This window comes from Oncorhynchus tshawytscha, linkage group LG06 (assembly GCF_018296145.1).
Source record: "Oncorhynchus tshawytscha isolate Ot180627B linkage group LG06, Otsh_v2.0, whole genome shotgun sequence".
NCBI lineage: Eukaryota > Metazoa > Chordata > Actinopteri > Salmoniformes > Salmonidae > Oncorhynchus > Oncorhynchus tshawytscha.
Genome location: NC_056434.1, coordinates 12,329,384 through 12,345,159, shown reverse-complemented (window position 1 = coordinate 12,345,159; position 15,776 = coordinate 12,329,384). Strand labels below are relative to the sequence as shown.

General features: G+C 41.5%; 1 protein-coding gene across 2 annotated transcripts in view; it reads right to left on the bottom strand.

The window, feature by feature from the left end:
- The window catches only part of tnni3k (TNNI3 interacting kinase), a 51,060-nt gene that overhangs the window by 12,493 nt on the left and 22,791 nt on the right, over positions 1-15,776 (bottom strand). For both annotated transcript variants that reach the window (XM_024415177.1, XM_024415178.1), the window contains exons 14-16: positions 13,055-13,147; positions 12,898-12,955; positions 12,500-12,694 (exon numbers count right to left, since the gene is read on the bottom strand). In XM_024415177.1, the coding sequence (XP_024270945.1) occupies positions 12,500-12,694; positions 12,898-12,955; positions 13,055-13,147 (346 nt within the window). The remainder of the gene's footprint in view (positions 1-12,499; positions 12,695-12,897; positions 12,956-13,054; positions 13,148-15,776) is intronic.

Genomic DNA, 15,776 nt, shown 5'->3' with positions numbered 1-15,776 from the left:
GTCCTGTTCCTCTGCACCTCACTGGGCCTGCTCCTCTTCATGCTGGTGGTGCTGCTCCATCAGCTGGCCGGGGACTACCTAATGGCCTTCTACCACATCGCCCGTGGCTGGCTGGAGGAGGCCGTGCAGAGGCCCAACCCCAGTGGTCGTCACCACTACGATGCATTTGTGTCATACAGTGGGAAAGACAAGCACTGGGTGGTGGAGCAGCTGTTGCTGGGCCTGGAGCAGAGGGGGCCTCCCTTCCTTTGTCTCAACATCACAGACAGCCTCTACACCCTGTGTGTGGTGAATGTTGGCCTGTTTAAAGGTCTTACTCACATCGCTATGGAGAGCGTGATCACACAGTCGTCCGGAACAGCTGGTGCTCTCACGCATGCTTCAGTTTTGCTTGCCTCAAAGCGTGCATAGATGTAATTTAGCTTGTCTGGTAGGCTCGTGTCACTGGGCAGCTTGCGGCTGTGCTTCCCTTTGTAGTCCGTAATAGTTTGCAAGCCCTGCCACATCCAACGAGCATCGGAGCCGGTGTAGAAGGATTTAATCTTTGTCCTGTATTGACGCTTTGCCTGTTTGATGGTTCGTCGGAGGGCATAATGGGATTTCTTATAAGCGTCCAGGTTAGAGTCCCGCTCCTTGAAAGCGGCAGCTCAACCCTTTAGCTCAGTGCGGATGTTGCCTGTAATCTATGGCTTCTGGTTGGGATATCTACGTACAGTCACTGTGGGGACGACGTCATCGATGCACTTATTGATGAAGCCGGTGACTGATGTGGTGTCCTCCTCACTGCCATTGGAAGAATCCCAGAACATATTCCAATCTGTGCTAGCAAAACAGTCCTGTAGCTTAGCATCTGCGTCATCTGACCACGTCCGTATTGAGCGAGTCACCGGTACTTCCTTTTTTTCATTTTTGCTTGTAAGCAGGAATCAGGAGGATATAGTTATGGTTAGATTTGCCAAATGGAGGGCGAGCGAGACCTTTGTACGCATCTCTGTGTGTGTAGAAAAGGTGGTCTAGAGTTTTTTCCCTCTGGTTGCAAATTGAACATGCTGGAAAGATTAGGTAAAACTGATTTAAGATTCCCTGCATTAAAGTCCCCAGCCACTAGGTGTTTCCTTGTTTGCTTATGGCTTTATACAGCTCGTTGAGTGCAGTCTTAGTGCCAGCATTGGTATGTACTGGTAAATAGACAGCTACAAAAAATATAGATGAAAACTGTGAGGGAAAAATTATGTATTCACCTTATTTGTATGAGATTAATAGTTAGAAATTATTAACTAAACTAATAATGTAGTAAGACATTTCTTTCCTTCATTCTGAGTGAACTGAGTGAACTGAGAGGAGTTTTTTGAAGCTGGGGCTGGCAACTGATTAAGTGATGGCTAGGTAAAAACCTACAGCTGGCATTCCATAGATAAGATCCGGTGGGTGTCACCGAGATAGAGGGAGCCTGGAGGAACAGAATAAAGGCCTCAGTATTCCTAATCTTCCTGGCATCTGGGAGACAGCACCAGAGGCAGATGACCAGAGGATGAACCCAAAGTGGCTTACGGTGCCCCCAGTCACCGGGGGGTTCAACCAGCTATGACATTCTTGGTATGAGGTACAGTTGAAGTAGAAAGTTTACATAGACTTAGGTTGGAGTCATTAAAAATGGTTTTTCTACCACTCCACAAATGTATTGTTAACAAACTATAAATCTAAAGAAATCAGCCAAGACCTCAGAAAGGAGACGCTTTCTGTCTCCTAGAGATGAACTTTGGTGCAAATCCATCCCAGAACAACAGCAAAGGACCTTGTGAAGATGCTGGAGGAAACAGGTACAAAAATATCTATATCCACAGTAAAACGAGTCCTATATCGGCATAACCTGAAAGGCAGCTCAGCACGGAAGAAGCCACTGCTCCAAAACCGCCATAAAAAAAGACAGACTACGGTTTGCAACTGCACATGGGGACAAAGATCGTACTTTTTGGAAAAATGTCCTCTGGGCTGATGAAACAAAAATAGAACTGTTTGGCCATAATCACCATCATTATCTTTGGAGTAAAAGGGGGGAGGCTTGCAAGCCAAAGAACACCATCCCAACTGTGAAGCACAGGGGTGGCAGCATCATGTTGTGGGGGTGCTTTGCTGCAGGATGGACTGGTGCACTTCACAAAATAGATGGAAACATGAGGTAAGAAAATTATATGGATATATTGAAGCAATATCTCAAGTCATCAGTCAGGAAGTTCAAAATTTGGTCGCAAATTGGTCTTCCAAATGGACAATGACCCCAAGCATACTTCCAAGTTGTAGCAAAATGGCTTAAGGACAACAAAGTCAAGGTATTGGAGTGACAAAGCCCTGACCTCAATCCTATAGAACATTTGTGGGAAGAACTGAAAAAGTGTGTGCAAGCAAGGAGGCCTACAAACCTGACTCAGTTACACCAGCTCTGTCAGGAGGAATGGGCCAAAATTCACCCAACTTATTGTGGGAAGCTTGTGGAAGGATACCCTAAACGTTTAACCCAAGTTAAACAATTTAAAGGCAATGCTACCAAATACTAATTGAGTGTATGTAAACTTCCGACCCACTGGGAATGTGATGAAAGAAATAAAAGCTGAAATAAATCATTCTCTCTACTATTATTCTGACATTTCACATTCTTAACATAAAGTGGTGATCCTAACTGACCTAAGACAGGGAATTTTTACTACGATTAAATGTCAGGAATTGTGAAAAACTGAGTTTAAATGTACTTGGCTAAGGTGTATGTAAACCTCCAATTTCAACTGTATATAAGCATCAGCATGGCCTGTATTTGTAGGCTCTCAGCCTAACAGTCAACAGTTTCATTATTGCAATAATTAATCGATATTAAATAAAGATGATTGTTTGAAGAAATGACCAAGTCTCTCTCAGTACTGAATGTCAATAACATTTTTGCCGATGGGGATGGGATCTGCAACTTCATCAACTTCATCTGTGCACAGGGGGATCAGAAATTGGGATCCCAGGGAATATCACACTCGTTATTGAGCAGCTGGAACCAGTGGCATGCCAGAGGGGTGTCCAGGGTGGCACTGGACACCCCTGACATCTGATTGGCCACCCCAAAATGTAATTCACTACTGGCAGTTTGATGCTAATTGATATCTCATTTCACCTCTAGTTGAAAGAAGCATTTATTTTGACGTTTGGTGGTGCATTTTTCAAATCAAGTGCCTGAGGCAGTTAACTTTCCTGCTGAAGCTTTATAACTTTGTATCTGGCTCATATGTTCATCTCAAGTGGCTTGCAGTTCAGAAAGAGCTGTATCCACAGCAGCAGCCCAGGGAACTACGGAGACTTACGGATGGAAGGTGGGCTTGCAGATACATGGCATGCCATAATCTAAGGGACAGGCTCCCAGCAGTTCTGAGAGTGCTACAGGATATCACACTTGAAAATAGTAGTGATAGATCAGTTGAGGCAAGGGGCTTTCTTTCTCAGATTTACATTTCATAGAGCTTTTGGTTACCTTTTGTAGTGCTTGGTGATGCCAAATGTCTTTTTGACATGCTTCAATCAAGCTCTCTTGACCGAGCAAGGGCTGTGGATCTAGTAGGTGCCCTTACAGACACATTACAGGACTACAGAAGTGAGGTTTACTTTGGAGAACTATGGAAAGAGGTTGAAGAGATTGCAGAGCACTGCAAAATTAGTGTACAAACAGTGTGTTAAAAGACAGCCTAAAACAAGCTTAAGATTTCACGACTCACTGATGATGATAGTGACCAAAGTGATGGTGAGAGCTTCCAAAGAGCCATCTTTTATCAGGTGCTTGACAGTCTCACAGCGGAGCTGCAGAGGTGTTTTTCAAAGAAGAATTGCGAGATAATGCAAGGGGTCCAGTCTCTCAACCCAAAGAGGACAACATTCTTGAATGAGGAGCCTCTGTTTGCCTTTCTCAGACCTCTGAGTCAGATTTAGAGGACCTCAAACATGAGGTTCATCAAACTAAGTGGCTTCTTGATAGGAGAGAGAAAGGAGGAAGGGACAGACCGTTTACTCTCCTTGACGTTGTTGTGTTTCTAGAACCTTATAAAGTGGTCTTCCATTAGTTATTTCGACTTTGTAAGATTTCTGTTGATACACCAGTCAGCAGTGCTTCTTGCGAGAGAAGCTTCTCAGCTTTAAAACTGATTAAAACCCTCCTTAGGACAACAATGGTTGATGACAGTTTAAGTCAAGGAGGGGACGCTCCCCCAACATGGATGAGGTTGTGAAACATTTTGCCAGTTCTCACCAGAACCGCAGAACTTTGCTGTTTTAAATCTACCTAGCATAATTTGGCACTTAGGCAGTCCCTCTGGTCATGATTAAAACCTGCACTGTGTACTAGCTAGTACACTGACACTCTAAAATGATAAATCCAAAGAATATCATGTCACACAAATTTAATTTGGTCTGGATTAGGCTAATTCCCCCAATTCTTTGCTATTAGTTTTCATAATATATATGAGCATAAATATGATACTGTAAGTTTGTAATATTGATGGGCACCAAAATTATTTTTATTTTTCAAGTCCATTTCTGCTGGTATGTCAAAGTGCAGTGTGTTTTTTTGAAAAATGTACTTTTTTGAAAATAAACTATGCAATTTATGTAACACACAAATGCTATTTTATCTCCTTGGTGCTTGAGCTTTATTTTCTGAAAATATTTTGATGTTCAACACACAGATGATATATTCATAATCAGTACCTTTTTCCATAAAGTTAGAGTGAACGAAGATGGAATCTCGACGTAATTTGTAACGTCGTACAAAACCTAGGGTATCCATCAAACTAATGATTGTGGGATTAATGTGACGTAGTAAAGTAATTTGAACATGTTGCATGAGAAAACATCTGCTTTTATTGAAAAGTGCAAGATCTGTTTCCTGATCAATGAATGTCGATTTAACTCGTTGACTGCTAATCTATTCCTTTTGCGCATGTGAGAATCTCTGCGGAGAACCCCGTGGACCTGTAAGGCAATTTTCTGGGAATTGTGTCATTATTATGTGCATGATGTTACGACTACAAACCATTGTAATTGGGTTATTTGCGGGATTTCTTCGTCATTTCAATAGCATTGCATCTATGGTATTGACTAATATCTGGGTTTCTGATTGTAATTCAACTATTGGTATGCTTTGCCAAGACAGATCCTACCACCAGTATTTGTTTAAGATATAAACTGAACATTTTAGCAGCTTGCTTAGTTCAAATTAAAAGTCTAATTTATTCAACATGAATGGCGGGGCGATTTCAAGGAAATACGTTTTGTCTGTTGCCTAAATGGTCTGCTGGAATAACATATTGAGAATGGAGTAGTATTTAAATAACCGAATCAAATATGAATAATATGGATATGATTTGAATATATGCTTGTCAACAACAGCAAGTGTTTGTTTCATTACCTGTAGTCTGATCAGAAGGGACAGTTACCTACATCTAATGAATTCTATGAATAGCAGATAGGTAATTGCGATAGAGCTGTGACCATGATCATTACTGATAACTAAACATGGGTATTAATTATTGCATGATAAAACTAGTAAATGGCTGTAGTATTGTTACCACCGAAAAAATACTGATGTATTTTATAATTTTGCCCGCATTACATTTTACTTTTAAAGTCTTGGACATTTCATAAGTAGGAAGCCGAAAGAGAAGAGAGAGTTGTCAAATTTGTTTTTAACTGTACGGTAGAGATAAGGGTGGCCTAGTGGTTAGAGTGTTGGACTAGACACTGAAAGGTTGAAAGATCAAAACCCTGAGCCGACAAGGTAAAAATCTATTGCTCTGCCCCTGAAAAGGGCAGCTAACCCATCTTAAATGGACACACACAATTTAAATGTTTAATTAAACACTTGAATTCTTTTGAAACATGTTTTTACTGAAAACTTACTGGGAACCTGGAATACGACATGTATGAAATGTTTGACTGTTTTTCATTAATTAGTCTAATATAGAAAGAAACACTTATTTGAATGGTTTGTATGACCTCTGACCTCTGTCCTGCCTTTCCAGTGTGGTTTGATCATCCTCATTGGCAAGCTGTTTGGATAATGAATTTAAGGTCATTTGTAATACTGATTTGAAGGTAATTTTTAATATTGATAATTATGATGAAGTTTACAGTTCTTAGCCATGTTTGTGATTTGGACCAAAGGGAAGAAGGAGAGGGTGTTTTTTTTGACTAAGGGTAGGCTTCCTTAAGTCTATTTTAGTATGACCGTATGGGTACAATTATGTTTCTTTATGGAGTTTATTAAGGGTAATAATTCTAAATCGATTTTGTTATTTGAACTGATTTTGTTTTATTTTTAACCAGTAGTAGTGTTAACCAGTAGTAGTAGTGTTAACATTGGGAGTCGTGTGTCAAAATGGGAGAGGTACTAGTCCTCTGAGGTTTTGGATTGAAGTTTTCACACCTTGAGTGATATGTGAAGGAGTGTATTGTTGTGATGTTTGTTCTGTTCTGTTTTGATATAAATCTCACCAGATTGCTGGATTGTTTGGATTTCTCACGATGGGTTATAGGTCTAACTTCTTGATTCTGTGGCTCTGCGGTGAAGTTGACAGTATGATGGGGAGTATAAGCCAATTTAAAAAAATTATTTCAACATTGTCTTTGACATATGTTTAGACATTGGTCTTAAGAATAATTGGTCAAAGTAAAAAAATGTGGCATATGCTTGTCTGGATTTCCTGAATCAGAAATGAACTGAACTAAATTGTTGTTCTGATCTGTTCTCTCTATCTTTCTCTCTCTGTGTTACTACAGATGGTGTATTCATGCATAGCAGGGACAATTTGACCAAACGGTGTGGACCTAAAACCCCCTCTAACTGGCTGAGGAAAAGCGACAAAAGGCATTCAATATGGCCTTGTCCTTACCACTTCTACAAAGGGATCTGAGTCCGAACCGGTATACAGCATCCAGTTGAAGTCATCAACTGCCTTTTCTCTCAGGAGTGCAACAGAAGTCCACGTGGAGTGAGAATGGATACTGGTGCTAAATGGACAAGACATAATTGGTGGTAAAGGTGGTGGTGGCCCAGGTGAAACATTGAAATTGGGACATCATGGGCCATCCACTTCGAACTGTAAAGCTATCTGAAGAAGAAAATGAAGAAATGCCAGAAGATTGAGTGCCATAGAAGGGAGGGAGTTGGTCAACTGTGCCTGTAATTGATTTAGACTTGTCTAAAAAAAATGTATTTTCGGGAATCAGGTATCAGGTTGATCGTAGAGGTCTACACACTGCTAAAATTATAGTAATTTAGATTATCAATGCATTAGGATACTGATCTGTATTATAATTGTGATAAGAAATAATTATAGAACAACTAGAATTATAGGATAATTATACTGTGTGTTAATATAAATGTACATTCTGCCAATGTCAATGTGTGATAAGTTGAGGGTTTTAATTTTGGGTGATAAAACCAATGTATCACTAAGCAATGTCATTCTAAATTTTGGTTGGATGATTCATTGGGTTTTGATTATGATTTGGGAACTAAATTATTTCCCTTACATATTCCTGACTACATCTCTGATGAAGACCCCAATCCTGAGAATAAGGACCCAGATGTGGAGCCCACACTGTGTGTACAAGGTGCCCAGAGATGGGTCTCTGTCACTGGTGTAGGAAGGGTTCTGAACGGGGTGGACATTTTCATCATGCTGACCCCTACCTTTGTGTATGGTGCCAGTGTGATGACTGTCCTATTTGCTGTAATGAAGCTTGTGTGTGATTTTTTTATTTTTTTATTTTTTTTTAAATTCTATTTTCTGTTCCAAGTTGACTGTATTTTGATAAGAAAGGTCTAACACTCAGCAACCCAGAGGGATGTTGTTTACCATGGATGAAATGTCAGGCACCAGAAATATGTATTTTGTTTGTTTCAATGTATGATTAACAATAATTATGTGATGCTTGTACCCTTAGATATGTATAGAAGAGCTTAGCTTTTTGAAAGGGGAATGTGAGTGGAAAATGATGCATTCACCTTATTTGTTTGAGATGAATAGTTTGAAATTATTAACTTAACTAATACTGTAGTAAGACATTTCTTTCCTTCATTCTGAGTGAACTGAGAGGATTTTTTAAAGCTGGGGCTGGCAACTGATTACGTGATAGCTAGGTAAAAACCTACAGCTGGCATTCCATAGATAAGATGTGGTGGGTGTCACCGAGATAGAGAGAGCATGGAGGAACAGAACAAAAGCCTCAGTATTCCTAATCTTCCTGGCATCTGGAAGGTGGCCCCAATCTATATGGGGTGGGGTTGAACCAGCTATGACTGAGCAATCTTGGTATGAGGTATATAAGGAACAGCATGGTCTGTAAAGGATAGGCTCTCAGCCTAACAGTCAAGGCTGTTGGGTTGACAGTCTCATTGCCATATTTTATCAATATTAAATAAAGATGATTGTTTGTAGAAATGACCAAGTCTCTCTCAGTCTCTCTCTTGGTAAATAGTGTGGTCTACAACTTATCATGAGATACTCTACCTCAGGCAAGCAAAACCCTGAGACTTCATTAATATTATATTTTGCGCACCAGCTGTTATTGACAAATAGACCCCTTGTCTTACCGGAAACAGCTGTTCTATCCTGCCGATATACGGACAACCCGGGCCGCTGTATGTTATGTCTGTATCAGGTTTGAAGGTAAGACCCAGGTGCAGACAATGTCGAAGTAACTAAAGTTTATTACCCTCTCTTGGATAGGGGGCAGTATTTTCACGTCCGGATGAAAAGCGTGCCCAAAGTAAACTGCCTGTTACTCAGGATATGCATATAATTGGTAGATTTTGATAGAAAACACTCTAAAGTTTCTAAAACTGTTAAAATAATGTATGTGAGTATAACAGAACTGATATGGCAGGCAAAACCCCAAGGACAACCCATCCCCCCAAAAATAATTTTCAGCCTACCACTGTTTTCAATGGCCGTCACTTTTATTATAAGGCAAAATCCTCCCAGATTTCAGTTCTTAGGGATTCCACTAGATGTCAACATTCTTTAGAAAGAGTTTCATGCTGGTTTTGGAAAAATGAGCCAGAAATTGTAGTTTTTCTAAGTGGCTTCCATTTTGGCTGTAGTGTATCCAAGCGCGTGGAATAGAGCTCGTTCTTTGGTATTTTTCTCTCCGGTAAAGACAATAACGATTCTCTGTCTTAAATTTTATCGTTTATTTACATATTAGGGTATCTAAGGTTTGATTATAAACGTTGTTTGACTTGTTTGGAAAAGTTTATTAGTAACGTTTGGGATTCATTTTGCCAGCTAAACTGAGTTTTTATGGATATAAAGAAGGACATTATCGAACAAATGGACCATTTGTGATGTATCTGGGACCTTTTGGAGTGCCAACAGAAGAAGATCATCAAAGGTAAGGCATTTATTATATCTCTATTTCTGACTTTCATGTCGCACCTGCCTGGTTGAAATATGTTTTTCATGGTTTTGTATGCGGGGCGCTGTCCTCGGATAATCGCATGGTGTGCTTTCGCCGTAAAGCGTTTTAAAAATCTGACACAGCAGCTGGATTAACAAGAAGTTACACTATATTTTGATGTATTACACTTATGATTTTACGAAGGTTAAATATTTATAATTCTGTAGATTGAATTTCGCGCTTTGCAATTTCTCTGGATGTTGGCCAGGTGGGGCGCTACCGTCCCACCTGCCCATAAGAAATTAAATCAAACACGGGCAGGCAAAGGGACAGGATGGCAAGCAGGCTCAGAGTCAGGTCAGGCAGAGGTCGGTAATCCAGAATAGTGGGGCAAAGGGACAGGACAGCACGCAGGCTCAGGGTCAGGGCAGGTAGATGTTGGTAATCCAGAGTAGTGGGGCAAAGGTACAGGACGGTAGACAGGCACAGGGTCAGGGCAGGCAGAGGTCAAAAATCCAGAGTAGTGGGGCAAGGGTACAGGACGGTAGGCAGGCTCAGGGTCAGGTCACACAGAGGTTGGTTATCCAGAGTAGTTGGACAAAGGTACAGGACGACAGGCAGGCTCAGGGTCAGGTCCGGCAGAGGTCAATAATCCAGAGTAGTGGGACAAAGGTACAGGACGGTAGACAGGCTCAGGGTCAGGGCATGCAGAGATCGGTAATCCAGAGAAGTGGGGCAAAGGTACAGGATGGTAGACAGGCTCAGGGTCAGGGTATGCAGAAAGGTCAAAACCGTGAAAACTAGGAAACAGGCACTATAGACAGGACAGGAGCAAGGGCGGAAACACTGGTTGGTCTGAATGAACAAAACGAACTGGCAACAGACAAACAGAGAACACAGGTATAAATACACAGTGGATAATGGGGAAGATGGGCGATCCCTGGAGGGGGGTGGAGACAATCACAAAGACAGGTGAAAAATAGTCCATTTTAGTAATCTTAGTCCAGTTCCAGGTGAGTAATCGCTGTTCTGATGTCCAGAAGATCTTTTAGATCATAAGAGACGGTAGCAGCAACTTTATGTACAAAATAAGTTACAAACAATGTGAAAAAACAAACAAAATAGCACAGTTGTTTAGGAGCCCATGAAATGGCAGCCATCCCGTACAGCGCCATTGTCCTCCTGGAGATGTTTCTACAACTTGACTGGAGTCCACCTGTGGTAAATTCAGTTGATTGGACATGATTGTGAAAGGCACACACCGGTCTATATATATTTTTTTATTGAATATTTTTTTAACTAAGCAAGTCAGTAAAGAACAAATTCTTATTTACAGTGATGGCCTACCCTGGCCAAGCTCAAATCCATACTTCGCTGGGCCAATTGTGCGTCGCCCTATGGGACTCCCAATCACGGCCTGTTGTGATACAGCCTGGAATCGAACCAGGGTCTGTAGTGAAACCTCTAGTATTGAGATGCAGTGCCTTAGATGCTGCGCCACTCGGGAGCCCACAGTTGACAGTGCATGTCAGAGCAAAAACCAAGCCATGAGGTCGAAGGAATTGTCCGTAGAGCTTCGAGACAGGTTTGTGTCGAGGCACAGATCTGGGGAAGGGTACCAGAAAATGTCTGCAGCATTGATGGTCCCCAAGAACACATTGGCCTCCATCATTTTTAAATAGAAGAAGCTTGGAACCAACAAGACATCCTAGAGGTCGCTGCCTGGCTAAACTGAGCAATCAGGGGAGAAGAACCTTGATCGGGGAGGTGACCAAGAACCCGATGGTCACTCTGACAGTTCCTCTGTGGAGATGGGATAACCTTCCAGAAGGACAACCATCTCTGCAGCACTCCACTCAGGCCTTATGGTAGATTGGCCAGACGGAAGCCACTCCTCAGTAAAAGGCACATGACAGCCAGCTTGGAGTTTGCCAAAAGGCACCTAAAGGGCTCTCCAACTATGAGAAACAAGATTCTCTGGTCTGATGAAACCAATGTTGAACTTTTTGGCCTGACTGCCAAGCATCACATTTGGAGGAAACCTGGCACCATCCCTACAGTGAAGCATGGTGGTGGCAGCATCATGCTGTAGGGATGTTTTTCAGTGGCAGGGACTGGGAGACAAGTCAGGATTAAGGGAAAGATGAATGGAGCAAAGTACAGAGAGATCCTTGATGAAAACCTGCTCCAGAGTGTTCAGGACCTCAGACTGGGGCGAATGTTCACCCTCCAACAGGACAACGACCCTAAGAACACAGCCAAGACAACGCAGGAGTGGCTTCGGGAAAATTCTCTGAATTTCCTTGAGTGGCCCAGCCGGAGCCCGGACTCGAACCCAATTGAACATCTCTGAGACCTGAAAATAGCTGTGCAGTGACACTCCCCATCCAACCTGACAGAGCCTGAGAGGATATGCAGAGAAGTACGAGGAAACTCGACAAATACAGATGTGCCGAGCTTGTAGCGTCATACCCAAAATGACTTGAGACTGTAATCGCTACCAAAGGTGCTTCAACAAAGTACTGAGTAAAAGGTCTCTATACTTATGTGAATGGGATATTTCCGTTTTTTTACACCTTTTCAACGTAAAAAAAAACTGTTTTTGCTTTGTCATCATGCAGTATTGTGTTGAGGGAAACAATTATTTCATACATTTTATAAGGCTGTAATGTAACAAAATTGGGAAAAAGTCAAGGGGTCTGAATACTTTCCCAATGCACCGTATGTAAATGTAATAATTATGTTTGTTATTTTTAATACATTTGCAAAAATGTCTAAACCTGTTTTTGCTTTGTCATCATAGGGTATTGTGTGTATATTGATGAGGGAAAAAAAATATTTGATCAATTTTAGAATAAGGCTGTAACGTAACAAAATGTGGAAAAAGTGAACGGTTCGGAATATTTTCTGAAACTGCTGTATATGTTTGGACAGAGTAAGAGTGCAGTAGTCCATTGACAGGTCTAAGATCAGTTCAGAACCACCTCTTCTGATCCTGGACATTGACAGCGCTATAAACACAGTAACAGTGAGGTCAAATGACAGGTCTGAGATCAGCTTAGGGCCTCACCTCTTCTGCTCGTGCAGCAGGGAGAACAGGGAGCCCCCGGAGACATATTGGGTGGCTATGGCGAACTGGCTGGGGTCATCCAGACATGCCCCCACAAACTGGATGACACAGGGGTGGTTGAGACGACACAGGATGGACACCTCCCTGCAGAACATGTCCACGTCTGACTTGGAGCAGTACGTGTTGGCCCGATACCTATAGAGAGGAGAATTAAAAGTTAGTTCATATTTAATTAATTTGTGTCTTAGCATTTTATTTAATATTTTAGTAGTTTGTGTTTCAGTAGTTTGTATTTTAGCATTTTATGTTGTATTCTAGTTGTTCGTATTTTCATTTGTTTTGCGAGCCAAGAACAGTGCTAACCAATGTAAGTGATTTTAACCCTTAGGCCTACCTACCTTTTGATGGCAACAACCTTGTTCTTACACTTGCCTCTATAGACCTTTCCAAATGAGCCTGTGGGTAGAAAATATATTCTACTATTCAATATGGTCTGTATGTGCATGAACCATGTTGTTAAGGAAAACTGTATAGGGTTGAATCTGTCCGTAATACCTGAACCAATGATCTCATTGAACTCCAGGTCAGAGAGCTGCAGTTGGAAGCTTGAGTGGAGGCTGGCCCGGAGGAGAAGAACATCTGCCTTTTCTAAACAGAGATAGTAAAATGTTCAAGGTCATTTGAATCTCATTTTGAATCAAGTGATCAATGATCAAGAAATTTGGCAAAAACCAACAGACATCAGGTAGACTAAACTAGGAAAATATATAATTGACCATCAGTCAGTCAACAGATTATCATTAGCCTGGTGTTTACTATATTGATTACCAGATCATAATTAAAAGACACACGGAGTCTAGGGCTGTCCCCAACTAAACCTTTGTCGAACATGAGTTGTCTGTTCATTTGACCAGTCGATTGGTTGAAATTGTTTAAAACTTGTATTTTTCCAAACATTGACCCATTCTATGTGTTTAAGTCAAATCAACTATATTCCCTGAGCTTGTCTGATACTTTAAGCACACTGTTTGAATAAATAATTAAGGCACACAAATGACTAGAGGGAGTCCGGCCAGCAGTTGATTTGATTGTGCCGGGCCTGGCTCAGACTTGCTGCGCTGTGTTAAAAAAAAGATGACGAGCACCCGTTGTCTCTCGCTCCTCCCTGCTGCAGCGACCACCACAGAACATCAAAGTGTTTAACACGTTGTCTGTGTTGCTGAAGCTGCAAGATGCACTGCATTCGGAAAGTATTCAGACCCCTTCCCTTTTTTCACATTTTTGTGACGTTACAGCCTTATTCTAAAATTGATTAAATCTACACATAATACCCCATAACGACAAAGCGAAAACAGTTTTTGTTTTTTTATTTTAGCAAATGTATATAAAAAGAATAAAACAAAATACCTTATTTACATAAATATTCAGACCCTTTGCTATGAGACTCGAAATTGTGTTTCCAATGATCATCCTTGAGATGTTTCTGCAACTTGATTGGAGTCCACCTGTGGTCAATTCAATTGATTGGACTTGATTTGGAAAGGCACACACCTGTCTATATAAGGTCCCACATTTGACAGTGCATGTCAGAGAAAAAACGAAGCCATGAGGTCGAAGGAATTGTCCGTAGAGCTCCGAGACAGAATTGTGTTGAGGCACACATCTGGGGAAGGGTACCAAAACATTTCTGCAGCATTGAAGGTCCCCAAGAACACAGGGGTCTCGATCATTCTTAAATGGAAGAAGTTTAGAACCACCAAGACTCTTTCTAGCGCTGGCCGCCTGAGCAATCAGCAAACTGAGCAATCAGGGGAGAAGGGCCTTGGTCAGGGAGGTGACCAATAACCAGATGGTCACGCTGACATAGCTCCAGAGTTCCTCTGTGGAGATGGGAGAACCTTCCAGAAGGACAACCATTTTTGCAACACTCCACCAATAAGGCCTTCATGGCAGTGGCCAGACGGAAGCCACTCCTCAGTAATAGGGACATGAATGCCAGGTTGGAGGTTGCCAAAAGGCACCTAAAGACTCTCAGACCATGAGAAACAAGATTGGCCTGAATGCCAAGCGTCACGTCTGGAGTAAACCTGGCATCATCCCTATGGTGAAGCATAGTGGTGACAGCATCATGCTGTGGGGATGTTTTTCAGCGGCAGGGACTGGGAGACTAGTCAGGATCGAGGGAAAGATGAACGTAGCAAAGTACAGAGAGATCCTTGATGAAAACCTGCTCCAGAGCACTCAGGACCTCAGACTGAGGGCGAAGGTTTTACCTTCCAACAGGACAACGAAACTAAGCACACAGCCAATATAATGCAGGAGTGGCTTCGGGACAAGTCTCTGAATGTCCTTGAGTGGCCCAGCCAGAGCCCTTACTTAAACCTGATCAAACATCTCTTGAGAGACCTGAAAATAGCTGTGCAGTGACGCTCCCCATCCAACCTGACAGAGTTTGAGAGGATCTGCAGAGAAGAATGGAAGAAACTCCCCTTATACAGGTGTGCCAAGCCTGTAGCGTCATACCCAAGAAGACTCGAGGCTGTAATCAATGCCAAAGGTGCTTCAACAAAGTACTGAATAAAGGATCTGAATACTTATGTAAATGTGATGTTTCAGTTTTGTATTTGTAATAAATTTGCACAAAATTCAAAATAAATGTTTTTGCTTTGTCATTATGGGATTTTGTGTGTTGATTGATGAAGGGTAAATCAATTATTTAATCCATATTAGAATAAGGCTGTGACGTAACAACATTTGGAAATTGTCAAGGGGAATACTTTCCGAATGCACTGTAATTACACAATTTCTGACTGAAAAGTTCTGTTTACAAAATCGCTGATTTGTTTAGGAAAAACAGTCCCTAAACCTCTTAACGTGACACATGTATGCATCGCATGTACGTGACCAAAGACCTATTCTCACGGGACTAGTATTATTAGAGAACATTGCTTATCTAATTATTACTCCAGAATGTCCGTTATTCCAGATTACGATTCGGACGGGATTAGTTTTTTCTCCTGTAATTTTAAAAATATATTTTCTATAAATTGACAGTTTTGACGGAAGCCTGGAGGTTTCTATTCTAGGCATGAAGATACAGTATTTCAACATGTCCAGATGATAGGGCCACACCTATAACTTGAGCTTGGTTCCCCAGTTTCTTAACTGTACCAAACCATCTTTGGTATAGTGTCGCCATAATATTTGAATTGAGAAAGTGTGATCATAATCATTAGGATATTTTAGGAATCTGCAGTACTTACTAAATGCTCCCAGA